Below are 16,737 nucleotides of genomic sequence, written 5' to 3' on the forward strand. Positions count from 1 at the left end.
CTCCGCAGTGCGGCCGCAGATGCCGGAAACGACCGCGCTGGGAGCAGCCATTGCCGCTGGGGCAGCCGAGGGCATTGACGTGTGGAGCCTGGACAGCCGCAACTTCCCCAAGATCACCACCGACGTCTTCGAGCCGTCCATCCTGCCCGCCGGTGAGCATTTCGGCCCTTCGGGCTTCCTGGGTCATCTTTCAGGCCTTGGCGCTAAACTGGTGTGAGGGCTTTCCCTCTTTTTTTATCTGCAAAATTTATCTAGTTGGCGCACATTGTGAAAGATCCTGGTGGCAGAGCCGCTGTGATTGTCATTTCTAGATGGTTTTGCTGGCATTAAACTTGCCACAGCTGACTGCCGTACTGCACTGCGCACTGAAAAATTCGCTACATTAGATCATGTTGTTTTCATGCAACACTACCATTTAGTGTAACATTTCTGTGCCCCCGGGGGGAGAATGATGGCTGTGTGCCAATTTATTAAAAATAAATTTTGATAGATTGTTGATCTTTAACCATTAATCATCATCTTTTGGGACTTTTGAGGTGCTCCCGTGCCTCCCTCGTTTTACCCACTTTGTTGTTTGCAGGTTTAGCAGTTTTATATACGTCACTTTTTGTTTAGGAACAGAAGGGACTAAAAAAATTTGTGCAGATTGCATTTCAACGTTGTTACATGCATGGTGTAAGTTTTTTTCGTTCCCATTTTCATATGTGTTCAGTTTTGGTTCAGCTATGAAACAATAAGTACCTGTTTGGAAACAGTTTGAACTGTTACAGGGGACATGTGAAAAATAATTTACGAAATAAAGGGCCAATTTTGTTCTATATTATCGAATTACGGAGCACCAGAAGCCTTGCTGGACGGAGTAATGATATTTCAGTTTGAATGACAAAAACACATTCTGGTACATATACGCCCCGGGTAAATCTGGATTTAAAGCAGTAGTAAGAGCAGCGTCAATATCGGGATTAAGAGAGATCCTGTATATTTGTGTGTGTATCCCACCTCTGCATGCATTCCGCTCCCCTATGCTGCCGACCCCTTTGGCTGTGTAATCTTAGAAAAAGAGTACCAAGCAATTGCACTGTGCTTATTCAGATAGTGAACATAAGACTGGTTATCACTTCTTTCTGAACTCGGGCTTACGGGGTTTATTACTGGAGCAAAGAATGCGGCCGAGAAATTGTATGGCAAGGTACATGTGCTTAACTAGTTGCTTGGAGGTAGTTGCTAGGTTGTCGGAAGCTTGCCTCTCAGCTTGTGCCTGTTATCTCGTCCATTAGACATCTCACCAGGGTACTTGAACTTGAGAAAAGGCCGACATGGTTGCGGTGACAATAGGATAACACAGGTTCAAGAGTGAACTTTAAACTTCATTCGTGCTTTTTAGAATAAGCCGGCCAGCTAGAATAGAGAAGGGAAAAAGATGGCGTATTACCTACCCGTCACCCGCATTTTACCCAAAATTTGTTTATTGCCCGCACCCCGACTTTACTTTTAAGATTTGTCAATTACTGGTTCTGGCCACGTGCACGAAAATACGGCATGCAAGATATGCGCTTCCTGTAACTAAGGAGTGCCTGTTTGCAAGACGGCCGTAGCAGAAGGAAATCAGCAGGTGTGCCTACTGACATACACACTTTGGAACCATGAATGCCCTTCTACGCTGACCTGTGGGGCCAGTCAGCATAGCGTTTTGCCTAAGTGTAACGTTCTGGCACCTACCTTTCCCTGCCCGAAATTGCAACAATTAAATCTGTACCTCCAAGAGCGATCTTGGGACGTAACAAGATGTAAAAACCATATAGTTGACTTTTTATTTTCACTCCAGAGGGAAAATAATGTTCTGTTGTCATTTCCATTCAGTCAAAAATATTTGTCAAGGTTTGTCAATATTTGTCATTCAGTCAATGTTTGCTTTTCATTTCAACACTGTACCCACATCCTCATGAAGGGGGGAAAGCAAAAATGCCCGTGTGTACGAGATTTCGGCGCACGTTAAAGATCCCCAGGTGGTCAAAATCAATCCGGAGCCCTCCACTATGGCGTACCTCATTACCTGCATTGTATCGGCGCGTTAAACTCTCCAGTCAATCAATCAGTCAATCACATCCTGGTTGCGCAGCAAGGTATTAAGGTGTTACGCTTGCTCACCCCTATCATGTGCTACCTAGCGTCACTAAACAAGCTACGGTTAAGAGCACCGCCACTTCGTGCACCCGGAAGCGTCTGGGGGCCATTTTGTTTCTGGCTTGCAGTGTTGCCGTCTCTCCCAACGAAACCGCCGCCAGTTGTGACGGGCAGAGTGCGACCGGCCGCTCTAGCGTCCGCGCAGCAGAGAGAGGGAGAGAGGAGAGGCGCCCAGAAACACAATGGCTGCGCCCATATGTAAACAAACATCACGTGGTGCCGACCGACCAAAGAAAATCCTGGCGGCACATAAAAATAAGAGAAAAGAGTGCCTATACTCTAAAAGCAATGTGAATTCACATTGTTTCACATTATTTCCGCTTTGAAAAAGCATGAACCAAACTGGATGTGAAACGAGTGGAAGGCAGTGCCAGTTTTCGTACTTAGTCAGGGCCCTTCCATTCGTTTTTTGTTTTGTTTCGTTTTTCCAGAGCGTGAGCAGCGCTTTTCGAAATGGAAGGATGCCGTATCGAGGTCACTGCACTGGCAGGAGGTGAATCCGGAAGAGGCGAAGCGGAAGCAACAAGGCAAGTCACAACAACGCGGTTCTCTTTCCTTCTCTCGGGGCATTTTGAGCTGTACCAAAAGTTGTCATTTTTTTTCTTTGTTGTTCATTTATCCTGCTTGCCAACTGCATGTTGAGTCTGCTTGCACGTAACACAGGAAGATATATACAGTGTACTGTTGTTAAACAGAACCTCAAGGGAATGGAAAAATATGTTCCATTTATCAGGAGTTTTGATTGCAAAATTTAGGTTACCAGGAGAATGTTACACCATGGGGGACATTTTTTATTGGAAAGAAGTAAGCTGTGGATAATTTTTTCAAGTGCTACTGGAATTAAAAAAAAAAATTGCAGCTGCCCACTTCCTCATTGCACCTGTAAAAGGCAGTCGCAACTGTGATTTGTTGGCTAGTGAAAAAATGTCTTTATATTTGCTTGTTCTGTCTCTTGTGCACAAGTTTGCACGATATGTACTCAACAGGCTCCGCAGAAACAGTTCGGAACCTTCCCGTTGGAGGAAACTGTTCAGCCTTTGTACTGCCAATTCCACCTGCGCAGGTGTCGTCACAGGATCAGAGTCAGCGGTCTCTAGGCTCTAATAAAGTCTCTAAGGATTTATCCTACCTGGATTTATCCTATCCTACCAGGATTTATCCTACCTGGCCACAGCTGCAAGCAAGAGAAGTGGGTGCAGTGTGTGGAGTGAACCGAGCGGGGGGGGGGGGGGGGGGGGGGAGTAAACCACCGGGGATGGAAACCCGAGAGGGATATGTATTGTGATGGCGCAGGGCTTGCCCAACTGACTGTGATTTTGAGTCTGTGTTTGGTTCTGTTTACACAGTGCTGAGAAAATGTGGGTTCTGATTAATAAGACTTCTTTTACATTGCCTTGACACAAAACAGGCACCAAGGTGTTCGCTCGACCTTTGCAGTAATTTTATTTAACTGATTTCCGTTTATCGAGATTCTGCTGTACCCTTTTTTCTGTTATTCTTTTCATTGGCTGTACGGCGGGTTATGTGGCTCGAATATATTGTGAATTTCTCGCTACAAGAGCCCACCTATTGGCTTTTACAGTTTCAAGCACTTGGTTATGTTGCATTCTTGATTTCCTGATGGCAGGTGTGTCCATCGCAACAAGTCAAAATGATCTGTTGCTGAAAAATTTTTGTCTCGCTGTAGCGTCTATGCACTTTCACGGTGCAAACCAGAGTTTCTGTGAAGCTGGACATTTTGTTCTAAATTACCCAATGAAGTTGTGGTCTTGCAAAAATTAGTGGTTAACTGAAGTGCACCGCAAAATGCAACATGTGAGAAGTTTGAAAATGAAAAATGAAGAGCGACTAGTTTTTGCAGGAAAAAAAAAAAGGTGACACTACAATGTATTGTTTTCATTGTCTTGTGTGCGGGCCATTTTGTGCATGAAGTGCTTTTAGCAGTGCCCAGCCCACCAGAAAAAGTTTTGTGCATGCACCAGTGAACTTTTTTTTTTTTTTTTTTTTCCCAAATTATGAAAATAAAGCACACTTGTTGCTACTAGAGGTCAAACCCCACCCTACAAGTTCTGAGGCAGAAGATCATAACCACTTGGCTGCAACTACTTTTTTAATAATGAAAGTTTGAGTTTTTTTTACATTTTTTATTATTTTATGAAGTCAGAGAGGCTCCTGAAAAATTGATCATGGCTCATAACTGCAGATGGCAAAACGTCCATATGTTAGAAGAAAAATCGCACCTGGCAGTTACGGCCCATACCCAAGGGCAGTCGGGTGCTAGAGTCATCGGGTGGGAAAGAAAGAACCACATTGCATAAGGCACTGACCATGAATGCATGCATGAGGCTTCCGTGCACCATTCTAGAAATGCCTCCTTGCTCGCTTGCCTGCTCACTTGCTTGCTCGCTCTCTTGCTCACTTGCTCAGCCAGACAGTTGATTTTCCCATGTTATGCACTCAACAGGTTTATCAGGAAAAGGTCTGCTGTGGTTATTTTTCTTTTGCCCTCTTTCTCTATCTCTCTGCTTTTGTGGGATCATCTTTACCAATAACTAAACCTTCCTGGTGCAGAGCTCTGAAACCCTGGAGTGGTGGCAGCGTTTACTCTTTTTTGGGGAGGGGGGCTCTGATTTGTATTCCTCTGGAATGAATATTAAAGCGAATTTATGATATTTCATGGTAACTTCTAACCAACGCCTAGTTGGACAACACCTCAAGTGCTGTTGTTGTGCAGTAACTCCTTTTAGCCAACTTCTCTGCCCACTAAGGTTACACTTCATCAGTGTATCCCAAGCCACAGTTTTGTATAGAAATTGCATTCTCCCTGCCTACAATTAAGAAAATTATTTTTGTAGGCATTCACTTATTTTTTTTAAGTGCAGAGCACTTTTGGGGTTCGCCTTGTTGCTGTAGTTCGCTCGCTGGACCCAAGTAGAGCCACATGGCGTTTCGTCGTCGCGGCGTAACCCAGAGGCTTCGAAAGCCAAGCGGTTTATATATAGTCATAAGCGTTCGAAATTCGTGAACCGCTGGTGCTTGTCATACATCTCGTTGTTTAGCCTAAAAAAAACTGAAGGGACATTTAAGGCAAATTGTGCGTAACTAACCGGCAAAGGCCGCATTCATTTTAGGAACGCTGCTTGGGTTGGTTGTTACGATAGTAAGCGGAAAAAAGTGGCAGTGCCAGCCGTCTAGTGCGGGAGGAAAAGCAAGCACAAAAGGAACAGAACTGCCGCTGGCGCAGTTTCAGGCAGGGGGCACGCAAGCACTGCAAAGGCGGGAAATTTGAATGGCATTGGGTGGTAGCAGTGAGCGGATAATGGCGCTGCAGCCCATTATGGCTAATCACTCCTCTGCACTTCCGGAAGCTTTCACATTGAGGGGAATGGCTATAATTTTTTTTTTTAAATCCTTGCACAGAACTTTTATTTTGCGGGCAGCATTACAACCCACTGTGTCCACGCAAAGCTGGTGTTAAAAAAAATTGTGTAGTAAGTAAGATCCAGCCAATTTTTGCTGTCCTCAGGGGAAGGCGTTGTGCTGCTGAGTCTAAGGACGCGGGTTCAGTCCTGTCTGCAATGGCTGCTTTCCAGATTGAGACAAAAGGCGAAAACTCCCATATGTCGAAACTTGGGTGCACGTTAAAGATCCCCAGGTGGTCGAAATTAATCTGGAGCCCTCCACTACGGCTCGCTTTATAGCCCACTTGTGGCTTCGGCTAGTTAAAGCCCACAATCATCAAATTTGTGCTGTCATCTGAGGCAATAGGAACGCCATAAGGTGGATGTCTGTCTGGCCTCTGCTAACCCATGTGCTTTGTCTGCATTTCGCCATTAAAAGCATTGTTCAAACCAGGGCTGGGCAGGGCGTGAATGTGCATTATGACATTGTTTCCGACAGGTGCAGTTCTGCTATCTCTGAACAAGTTAACAAAAATTGCAAGGGCGCCGTGTTTGCAAAAGAGCACGGAGCAAGAAGCATTGAGGAGGCGCAACAGGGCTTGCCCCAGCGGCGCGATAAAGTCACGGCGCCGGGCACGGCACCGACGCGCCCTCTGTCACGAGAAACCGAGCGCAGCGCGTTTTTCGAAAAAGCTTGCCGGTTCAAGGTCAGTCAGTGCATACCCGGCTGCCGTCATGGGCAGATGACGCCGAGAATCCCTCGCGCGACTGGACTTTCATTGAGTCGGTTTGCGGCTGAAGAAATCTTCGCGTATCAAACATCGTTGTCGCTAGACGAAGGGATCGTGATTTCTTTTTAGAACACGAAACTTGCAATAAAAAAAAAACATGGTTGAGAAGCTAGGCGTGACGAGCTCCAGTGAATGATGGTTCTTAACCTCTATGCCATTGGTTCATATTTAGACTGTCCTAACTTCCCCGCCCTGCCTGTGGAACATGATAAGCGTGCACAAATCTAAGAAGCCCGCAAAAGGAGAGAGCGGCGAGAAAGAACCGCTCGTGGCGAGAAGCGGCATCGGGAGATGTCGTCTGCTCCGAGATTCCTTCTAGTGCTTCGTTTCAAGTGCGGTGCGACTTATAACTGGGGCAGTATTTATTAATAACTGCTGCTCGAATGTCCAGCACTTCAATTTATTTATTTTACAGAAATAAATCTGGCAATTTTCACAATATATTCGATGATATTGCGATTTTTGTGCGTCGCGTCCGTAGAAGAACGTAAACTATGGCAACGCGCTTGACGCGTCATCTGTTGTGCTGCTCCGCAAGCTGCATTTCCTCCTCGCCAAACAGTGACATTACCGTGCCGGCATGCCCATCTGCGCTGTCTCAGCCCAGCGGATTCCCCTCCTGAAATACTTCTTTCTTCGTGCAAAAAAGTTTAAGAATGTATAATTGACTATTTCAGAGAAGGTCACTATGAATTGATTTAGTTCTCTAGTCGATGAGTTCGTTTAGCTCTCTAGAAGAACATTGTTAAGCAAAACCAATGGCATTGCAGGAGTGTTGTTGCCAAGCAGCACCGTGTTTCTAACAACGAGGGAGACTTATAGGACGAAGGGTCTAGAATTAAATCACATCCAGTTGCATGTGTATTCCTTCCTTATGGAAGTAGGGAGTTTCGTGATAACACAGTCCAGGCAGCTTTCAGCTATCAATTCAGCTTTCAATGTCAAAATCAAAATTTCAATAGCAAAATTTCAATATCGAAAATTTGGCTTTCAATATCAAAATTCGTGTTAGTATGGTAATTACACTTTATTATAGTATCCAGCATCTTCAAATTTATTTCATAATGAAGCTGTTTTTAGAACCAGATGCTCATTGATCTCCATTTTATCTTGCTGGATTGGAATTATCAGTTGTGGATCCTTGCATGTTTTGGAGGTTGATTTACAGAACATGAGCGGTGGTAGCTTTCGGCATCGTGGGGCATTTTATCGGTGCAGTCATTTAGAAGCCTGTAGTCGCAGCAGTGACATTTAAAGCTGGCTGTCGTGGGGTATGCTTTTGAGGATTGGCTCAGCTTCATTATTCTAACCTGGCTGCGATAATTGCAGCTTTGTCTGGCTTCATCAATATCAGCTGCTTTAATCCAACCTTATTGTTCATCTTGAACCAGTAGTCGCCTTGTGTCAGTCATGTGCCTAAGCCGTCGCATGTTTTCACATTCTTGTACATCCATGGGAGACTTGAGGTTTTCAGTATTGCACTGGTAGTTTCAAGAGCGAAAATTTTTAGATCACAGGAGTGCTTTTGAGCAAACTTCTTCCCCTTATTTTTTACTTAGTTTTTCGAAAAGTGAAGAATTCACCCACAAACAACAGCTGCTTAGACAAGGAAAATTTTCTCAAACGCATTTTCCGGTCTTCAAAGTGCTACCCTCTTCAAAAACTGTTATCTTCAGTTACTGGTAGTATTGTATTTATTCGATTATAAGGCAGTCACGGTTATAAGCCAAGGGTGCAGTTTGGGGGGTAAAAAAAAATCGCCACATGTTTATGTATATATAATTACCGTATTTATTCGAATATAAGGCGGGGTATGACTTTCAGACTGACTACGGATTTCGGAAAAACACCTCGCGTTATTTTCGAGTAGATACGGTAATTCTGTTAATATCTATTGTCCAGACAACTTGGAAGCTCTCGGAGACAACAGAAAGCATTCTGAAAACACTGGGGGCAATCAAGACAGAAAGATCTTCAGCGGCAATGTACTTCATGCCAGTCATATGCCAAGAGTGATTTGCATATTAGAGTGATTTTACACTCTAACATGCGCTGTTAGAGTGTAAAAATCAATGCTTGAGAAGGCATGGTTTTACAACAGTGCTTACGTTATTCTTGTTTTCTGTGCTACTGGCTGACACAGCCATTTTATGTTAAGCAGAGTACTAAATAACCAGCACTTACTGTATTTCCCCATTACGCCAAGTTGTGACATCGAAAGAGGATTGAAGGTGCTTGCCACTGCACTTCGAAACTGTTTTAGCTTGGTACGATCAACATAACCGCACCACGTACCTTCAGCTTCTACATTAATTTTAGCTTTAGCATGCAAAGTTAAATTTTTGCTGATCAAACACGAAGTCTACTGACCGCATTTAGATGTCACCCCAACACCAGACGCCAACACGCAAATCCGTCAGTTGCCTCTTGTCTTTTTTGTGTGTTTCGTTTTGAATGGTTTTGCGAGTTTCGGAAATGAAGGTTCCTGCATGACTTTATTTTTTTTTTGAATTCTCACCCCAGCTGAATAAAACGGTGCAGAAGAAAAAAAGAACTTAAGTGGCTGCTAATTGCTCGTGAGCCATTCTGTTCTGTTTTGTTTGTTTCTTCTGTTCAGGTGGAAAGGCACGAGTCTAACACACCTGCATGGATGCCAGGAAAATAAACTGGTGGGCACTAATGATTTTGCTAACGAGATTGGCTAACGACGAATCGTTTGTACAAGAACCGCTGCCGAAGCTCAGGGTTGGAGTGCCGTTCGTTTGGTGTGCCTGAAGCCCGCTGACCCTTAGTGTTTGTGGAGGTTGCATGAAAGCGTGACCTTTTTCTTTTTTTTCGGTTATTGCAGCAGTGTCCCCTAATTAAAATAATTGGCACCTGAGGGGATGAAACAACCAAGGCATTGGATCTTTTCTGACGGGAACGCTGTACCTTTTTGCATGCATAGCATGCCTCCTGTGCATACACTACACCTGACAATAACTGCCCGACATCAACAGCTTGATTGGTTCATTTCTGAGCTCTGCCAAGTTTACCTTAAATCTGTTACACAAAGAACACAGCTTGCTGTGGGCTGCAACGTGAGGGAAGTTCATGAGGAACTGTTTTATTTGAACCAGTCCCTGTCGGAGACTAATTCAGGGTGAAACATAATATAGTACCACATCCTACGAAAGCAGCTTTGATGTAAAGCTAAAAGGCCGACTCGACTTCTCTGTTGGTCGAAGGTGCCGGTAATATACAGGAACAAACAATCATTTAAAAAAAGAAAATGCCTGCAAAGGAGTGGGCATTGCAAGTTTTTTTTAAATGCCCTGCACATATGTGAAAGATTGTTTCAGCAAAAGGCTGGAGCAAGATGCAACAGATTTAGCCACTGACGTTCTCCACTTTTAATTGAACTTCCTGTTATCGTGGTTCTTGAGAGGCATCGGAGAACAACTATTCTTGCGTTGACTTAATAGTTACAAGTTTCTTAGAGGGGCTGTGTTTACATTAGGGAATTAGAACAAGACTGGCTCATCTTACAAAAATTTAGAATCTAGCCTCCATTAGAGCATCGCAGCTTGTATGATGCTTCCAGAAGTCCGTTGTGTGAAATGAGGGTGAAATTCTGTGGTGAGGGCATTCTGGTTTGTAGAGTGCATGACGGTTTCATTACCGTAACACGAATAAAACGCTAATGTATTTTAAGGTTTACTTTCAGAATGCGGCTGCAGCCAAATATTTGGAAATTTTGTGAGGGAGGCAGTGTTTTTATGTCCCTGCCTTGTGTATTTCCAGCCAATGACTTGAAAGCCAACCTAGTGTAAAATATTCGCGGTATATGCGGTGTTTCACTAATTTTGATGTTCCGCGACACCAAGGGACAACAAGTCCACATTTGCTTTGAGTTTTTAAATCGCACTGTTGCAATTTTAAGCTTTTTGCTTGATTAACCTGTCTTAGCCATTTGCTAGACTAGTTGAAACATTAAAGCATTTGGAGGTGTAGTTGCACCACAATTACTGCGCTCCCACAGCAACAGCAGTACACTGCATACAACAAGTTCAGACCACAGAGTAAGACACTGTATTGGCTTGCGTAGAAGACACACTCAAATCATGAATGCACCTCCCCAACAATAGCCATAAATTTTCAATTTTCTTTTGCACCCCCTATTTTCAATCGTGAAAATCAATGCAAAAATCAGCATTTTGCGGAATGCCACCACGGTGCGGTTTGCTTGAGCACAACTGCCAACTTGTAATCACCTCTCCTGCTGTGAGCACGACACTTGTTACCACGATCAGCCAATCAAATGTGATCGACTGTCACCTTTGGATAGTCAACCTCACCTTGTGGTAGGAAGGGGGGGGGATCTTGATTTCCTGTTCTCTTTTGATCCATGGACTCGAAGCGAAGGCACTACTGACTGATCCAGGGCAGCAGCTCCTGGCTTGTGTAACACACCTGTACTGATTGTTCTGATGGATCTGGCTAGTGGCTATGGTGTTGTGCTGATGAACCCAAGGACACGGGTTCAATCTGGGCTGCGGCGGCCGGCTTTGTGACAGAGGCCCAAAGCAAAAACACCCATGCGCTGAATTTTTGGCCCACATTAAGGATCCCCAGGTGGTCAAAATTAATCCGGACCTGTTGACTGCGGCGCTGCTCACCACCTGAGTAGTGTCAGCATGTTAAACCCCACAAATATAAAATCTGATGCATTTGACGCATTTCGTCATGGTCAGTGAGGTCTGTTTCATGTTGTAAAGGGAATTAGCATAAGCATGCTATCTTTGAGGGGATGGGATGCAAGAAACCTGCCCATGGGCACAACACAGTGATGGCACGTGCTGCTGCGAGGAATCGACTGGTGTGGTAATCTGACTAGTTAGATACTGAAACGAGCAGAGAATGCCTGCAAGTGTCTCACCACAGAAACTATCAGGGGGAAGATGCAGAAGCTGAACATTTGAGGGGTGAAGGCAACAAGGCAGTCATGGTCTAAGGCTTTGCATCTTGCCCCAAAGTCATTCAGTTTTCTTTTAAGTGCAGCGTCCGAAGTTACTAGACATTTAGAATTCCCTTGGTAGATTCTAAAGAGACATGTAGAGGCTTTCTTCTTTTTAGTACAGGACGATTCTATGCCTGGCTTCAAGAAAAAGTTTGGTTAACTTAAACCGATGGACGGATGAAATAAAGAAATTCGAAGGCAAGGATGGGACTAGTGCGTCGCTAGACAAGAACAGCTTGAGAGAGGAACATGAGAGCGGTCTTCGTCTTGTAGTGGACATCAACAGGCTTGTGATGATGATAATGATGCCACAAGTCATCATCAGCAACATTGGCCCTCTGCTCATAAGACACAGGGGTGGATGAGCAGACAGCAAAGCAAAATGACACTTCATGATCCTTCTCCTCAGTAGCGAATTTGTCATCTGTTTGTGTTAAAGAGGATTCGTTGAGTTTGTGCTATTGCATGCATGTGTGCTGGCATTCCGATAAATAAGCTTTTATTCTGGAAATAATCATTGAGCATCACAGAAGAGTGACATATTAGACCAGCGTAAGCACTTCATCGATAAATAATCCCAATGGAATAGGAATCTGCAGCTTGTTGCACCCAAAACAAGTGCACCATCTCTGTGCAGTCTGAAACAGAAAAAAAACAAAACAAAGGGAGTATGACTGTGTGGGACACATACAAAAGTGCATGCACATTGGCTATGAGAAGGCCCATGTCATAAGGGGTTAGCTGAGGAGGTGGGAATGGCCATAGAACTTTGCAATGCTTCTGGTCTACGGATGTTCAGAAAAAGAATTGCTCGGGAAGATTAAACCGAAGTGACGATGCCAATGATAGTCGGCAACCACAATCTCGTAATCGGCATGAGCTATGGTGTAGCACGTGTCCACACTAGGGGATTGGCCGAAGCATTATAAATGGTTTATTTACATCAGAAGTGACCTTCTGCCATAGTATCAGCTTTGCTTATGCAAACGTTTGTCCAAAATATTAGATGTGGCCATCAGACTTTCAGAAGAATAATTAACTAAAAAAACTTGCAGGTCATGCAGATTGCGCTTGAACTCTACTTCTTCTGTGTTTCTGTCAGCACAGAAATATGCCTGAAATGTTCGAATATTTTGTGAAACTTGTATATCGGGAAGCTGCAGTGTCGTGCTGTCAAACTGGCATTGTATTCATGGCACTGCTGTGGGGATCCCCACCTTTCCGCCTGCAAGGCATTGGTTTGAACCTCAGCATTGAGTAGAGATGGGTGAATATTCGGTGTTGTCGAATATTCGATCGAATTGCTCTCTATTCATTATTCGCTTTGACCCGAATGCAGGTATTTGATATTTTCTAATTATTTGGCTCTCCCGAATTGGCAGCCAAAAGCCAAGGCTTTTCGGTCAAGCCTTCCAAGATGTCATTCCAGGCTTGTCGCCAGACCTTGCCAACATGGATATTCCTATCACCAGTGCAAAGTTGTTGCCTTGAATAGAGGTTTGGATGAGCTCTCAGCCACCATCACACTTTCCTTTCAAAGGCGGCACTAAAATGACACCGCTGACAACATAGCGGCACCAAGCCGGTGCACTTGTACTGCCAATTTGATACGAAATTAGTGGAACACTGTTCAAAATGGTGGCCCGTAACTTGCACTTTGGTTGGCTACGGCCAAAGGTACTACTAGTGGCTACCATACTCTTTCTTTAGTGGAGCTTCTAGGTAGCGCTCATAACTCTGGAGCCAACTGCGTGCCGCCTTTCTATTTTGGCGACTACTAATTCCGCTTGAATATAAATCTTCTGATCTAAGTAGGCCCATCACTTTTGTATTTACATTGTTTTCAGTATCTGCTGAGAATTTAGTAAATTAGAAAAAAATTACGGCAGCTCACTGCGTGAGCTGTGACAGACAAGTGACACACTACTTGTGTGCCCCTGTGCTCCCACGGTCTTAAAAACCTTCTGGAGCGGTGAAGGCACCGTGGCAGCTGGCTTCACCCAGCGCTGGCCAAAGTGGCACAAAAGTACCTTTCAATTCCTGCCATGCAGGCGAGGAGTGAGAGGACGATCTGGACAGCATGCAGGAAATGTTGCCAGCAGCCGGCGGGAGCTATTTCTCCCCCCGGAGGTTGGAGCTTGTGGAGCAACAAGTATTTCTTCATGGAAACTTGTGAACACAGTAGAGGAAAGCTGTGCATGTAATTTCTGAATAAATACTCACGTGTTAATAGTTTCACAAAGTGCTGTGCCTACATGAGTTGTAATTCTTAGTCTGGTCACAATGTGCTACCGTAATTACCCGATTCTAACGCGCACTTTTTTTCCGGAAAAATAGGTCGAAAAATCGCATGCGCGTTAGAATTGGATACGAAACCTAAACTGCCGAAACAGCGGAAATTTTGTCCCACCCATCGCCATCGCCATCTCAAGATGGCGCCAAAGCTTTTAGCAACATTTTTTCGGATGCAGGAAGCACAGGGGCCTAGGTTTTTCTATCGGCGTTCACACAAATCGTCAAATCGTTCCATTTGCGCGCTTGGTAACAGCAATGGCAGCAGCGGCTCTCACGCGTTCAAAACGAGCGGTCGGCATAAGCGTGCGCCTCTGGAGAAGCTCGTGGGATGTGCGTGCGAGGCGTGGGCCACGATCCCATTGATCATGGTTGAACGTTCCTTCAGAAGTGTGGCATCGCGAACGCGCTTGACGGCACCAAGGACGCCGTGGTCAGCGGGGAGTGACGAGGAGTGAGATGAGTGAGATTACTTCGAGAAATAAATCGCCCGTTTCTCTCGCACTCGTTTTTCTGGCTCACAAAGTTCCGTGCGCATTGCAATCGGAGGTGCAAGTTTTTTCGGTTTTTTTTTGCCAGGAAAATCGGGTGCGCGTTAGAATCGGGGGCGCGTTAGAATCGGGTAATTACGGTAATTTTTCTTTGTAATTTGTAATGTGTACGAATCGAACTATTCGATTTGAAATTTGAAAGGCACTATTTGGTTCGAATTCATTTCGAACCTCAAATTCACCATTCACCCATCCCTGGTATTGAGAGCGCATAAATTCGATTTTGTAGCATCCATGCCAAAAATGTCTGCGCACACAAAATTACATTTCCCGGCATTTTAGGCATCACAGTCGGAGGTTGGGGGCAGAGTGATATGGCTGTTGTGTCCAGCCCTGGTTTGAACATTTATTGGTCTTCAAAGTACTTGTAGCTTTTCTTTTTGCTGGCGTTTCATTTGCTGACCCTCAATTCCAACCAGCACACTTGGTTCCCATTTTTAAGTTTTTGCCTTTTTGCTGTTCCTTTTCTTTTCTATACCAGACTTACAGTCCAGGTAAAATGGCATTAAAGGTACATGATGCTTACTCCTGGTGTACTTCCACTTTGTTCGTACTGAGGACTCAAAGATGCATGCTCTGTAACCATGTGTGTGATCCCTTAATAAGCCCTGGCCTAATGCAATGTACTTCTATTTCTGTTTTTCTGTTTTTTTCCCCAGGAAGGAGTTGGTGGGTGATGTCATCCATTCCAGCCGGACTCTTCGTTACTTCGTCTTTTGCGACACTTATGTTGGCAAACGCCTGGGCGAAGCTACCGAACTGACACTGGTGCTTCACTGGTGGAATTCGGGGGACTGCGTTCTCAGGAACCACTGCATTTTCTTAGTACTTTGTGAAGAGCACAGACAACTTGTTTGAATTTGGCGGCAATATATACGGCAGGTTCCCAATATATTGAGATGCACAGGGGCATGGGGGAGTGGCATTGTGGAAGGTCATTTTTATGATGAGGCCTGCGTCCCAACCTCTCATCATTTAAGTGCAGCTTGGGTGGACACAATTTTTTGTGAAGTCATCGGAAGTAGCAGATATTGTTCATCTCCTAATTTCCGAGAGTGCTGTGGATCTTTCGTTATTGTGTTTTTCCCGAAGCTTGTTGCAGCAGTGTTTGCGTCGCCATCTTGTAGAGCCTGAAGTGACCTTTGAAGCTGTGATAATATACGTGGCAGTGCACGGAGCACTTTATTGTACTGCTCATTTCAGCACATCACCCTTCCTTTTAACCATAGGTGGTGGTGTGTTAGGGAATAGGAGGACCAGTCCTTTGCTAAATGTGATTCGTTGACGTCTACTTTTGCGTTGACTGTACCATTTGTTGTCGTTGTTTTAGAAAATGGTGGCATTTCCTTCCTGTAGAAATGTGAGCTGACGATGATAATAAACATTCGCTATGTTGAAGGGTTTTTCTTTTCACTTTTTTTCTAGAGGTGGTTGCTGTGCGTTGATGTGCTCAGCAGTGCTCTGCCAAGGTTCTTTTTGAAACTATGACAAAAGACCCGCCAGGTTACTCCTTTTAATGCAGGGGTGAATGTGCAGATTAGATTTCAATTTGTTGCCGACACAATTCCCACAGCAACCGTTTTGTTTTCTCACAAGCGCACTGGTCAGAGAACGCACAAGCTGGTTGACTGAAATGAAAACTTAACGCTTGAAAGAATGATGGAATGTTGGCTAAGATTGTACCAGTGCTGATTGAAACTCTTGAAGTCCTAAACATTTCAACCATCAAGCGCATGTAAAAGCTACCTTGCTATACTAACAAAATGTACTTACTGGAGGTGTTTTAATACCCTTCATAACAAACACCTGGTCACTTGTGTATGAATATTAATTCGACTGTTGTGTTTCTGTGTACACGTTAAATGTTTAAGTTAGCGGAACCTTGCAAGTTTCACGAGAGTGCTAAACCTCTATTGAGGCTGTTGGCTACTGAATCTTCAAACACATTCTTTTCGTTGTAGAACATGATGTACGTCCGATGTTAGTTCCAGATTTTGTCGTAAATGTCTCTCAATGTCACTCCACCACCACCACCACCGCATAAACTGCTGTTGTGCCCATCCAGGCAAGAGTGGCAGTGTCTTCTCAGTGAAGTGTGATTAGCAGCTCGAACAGCATTGATGGTTGACAACCCCCCCTCATCTTCCTTCCTGCACTGTCATTTGAACTGTTTCAACATGTAACCATTGCTGCGCGCCTTCCAGTCTTAAAGGGACCCTGCAACACTTTATTTTTAATTTTTAATCTTTAGTGCTTTCAGAACAGAGTCAACAAACACATTCAGTACTTAGAATAAGGGTCGCAAAATACCTCAGCCCAGAATTACCTCTCTATTCCCATCAGATAGCTTAGAAACTAACTCAAAAGATTTTTCCCTCTTCTCCAATCTTGGCATTTTCGGAGCACTCCAATTATGTCATTAGAGCGACTTAGTGGCCATTGGCGGACTTCCTTTCTGTTGCTGCAGTGAACGCACTCGATGGCCACTTTTGAAAACAATCACCACAAAAGCAAAATGC

General features: G+C 44.4%; 1 protein-coding gene across 4 annotated transcripts in view; it reads left to right on the forward strand.

Annotated features, from left to right (window-relative positions):
- LOC144179140 (glycerol kinase 3-like) overlaps nucleotides 1-15,616 on the forward strand; it is a 41,538-nt gene extending 25,922 nt beyond the window's left edge. For 2 of the 4 annotated variants that reach the window (XM_077707367.1, XM_077707368.1), the window contains exons 15-17: nucleotides 9-152; nucleotides 2,616-2,715; nucleotides 14,882-15,616. In XM_077707367.1, the coding sequence (XP_077563493.1) occupies nucleotides 9-152; nucleotides 2,616-2,715; nucleotides 14,882-14,981 (344 nt within the window). In that variant the 3' untranslated portion in view covers nucleotides 14,982-15,616. Of the gene's footprint in view, nucleotides 1-8; nucleotides 153-2,615; nucleotides 2,716-3,247; nucleotides 3,410-8,993; nucleotides 9,046-14,877 lie in introns of those variants that run through there. The other 2 variants (XM_077707370.1, XM_077707369.1) reach the window with 2 other exon arrangements.
- Nucleotides 15,617-16,737: the final 1,121 nt, after the last annotated feature.

The sequence above is a fragment of the Haemaphysalis longicornis genome, unplaced genomic scaffold (genome assembly GCF_048455015.1).
Source record: "Haemaphysalis longicornis isolate Haplotype H1 unplaced genomic scaffold, Haemaphysalis longicornis Haplotype H1 scaffold_4, whole genome shotgun sequence".
Taxonomy (NCBI): domain Eukaryota; kingdom Metazoa; phylum Arthropoda; class Arachnida; order Ixodida; family Ixodidae; genus Haemaphysalis; species Haemaphysalis longicornis.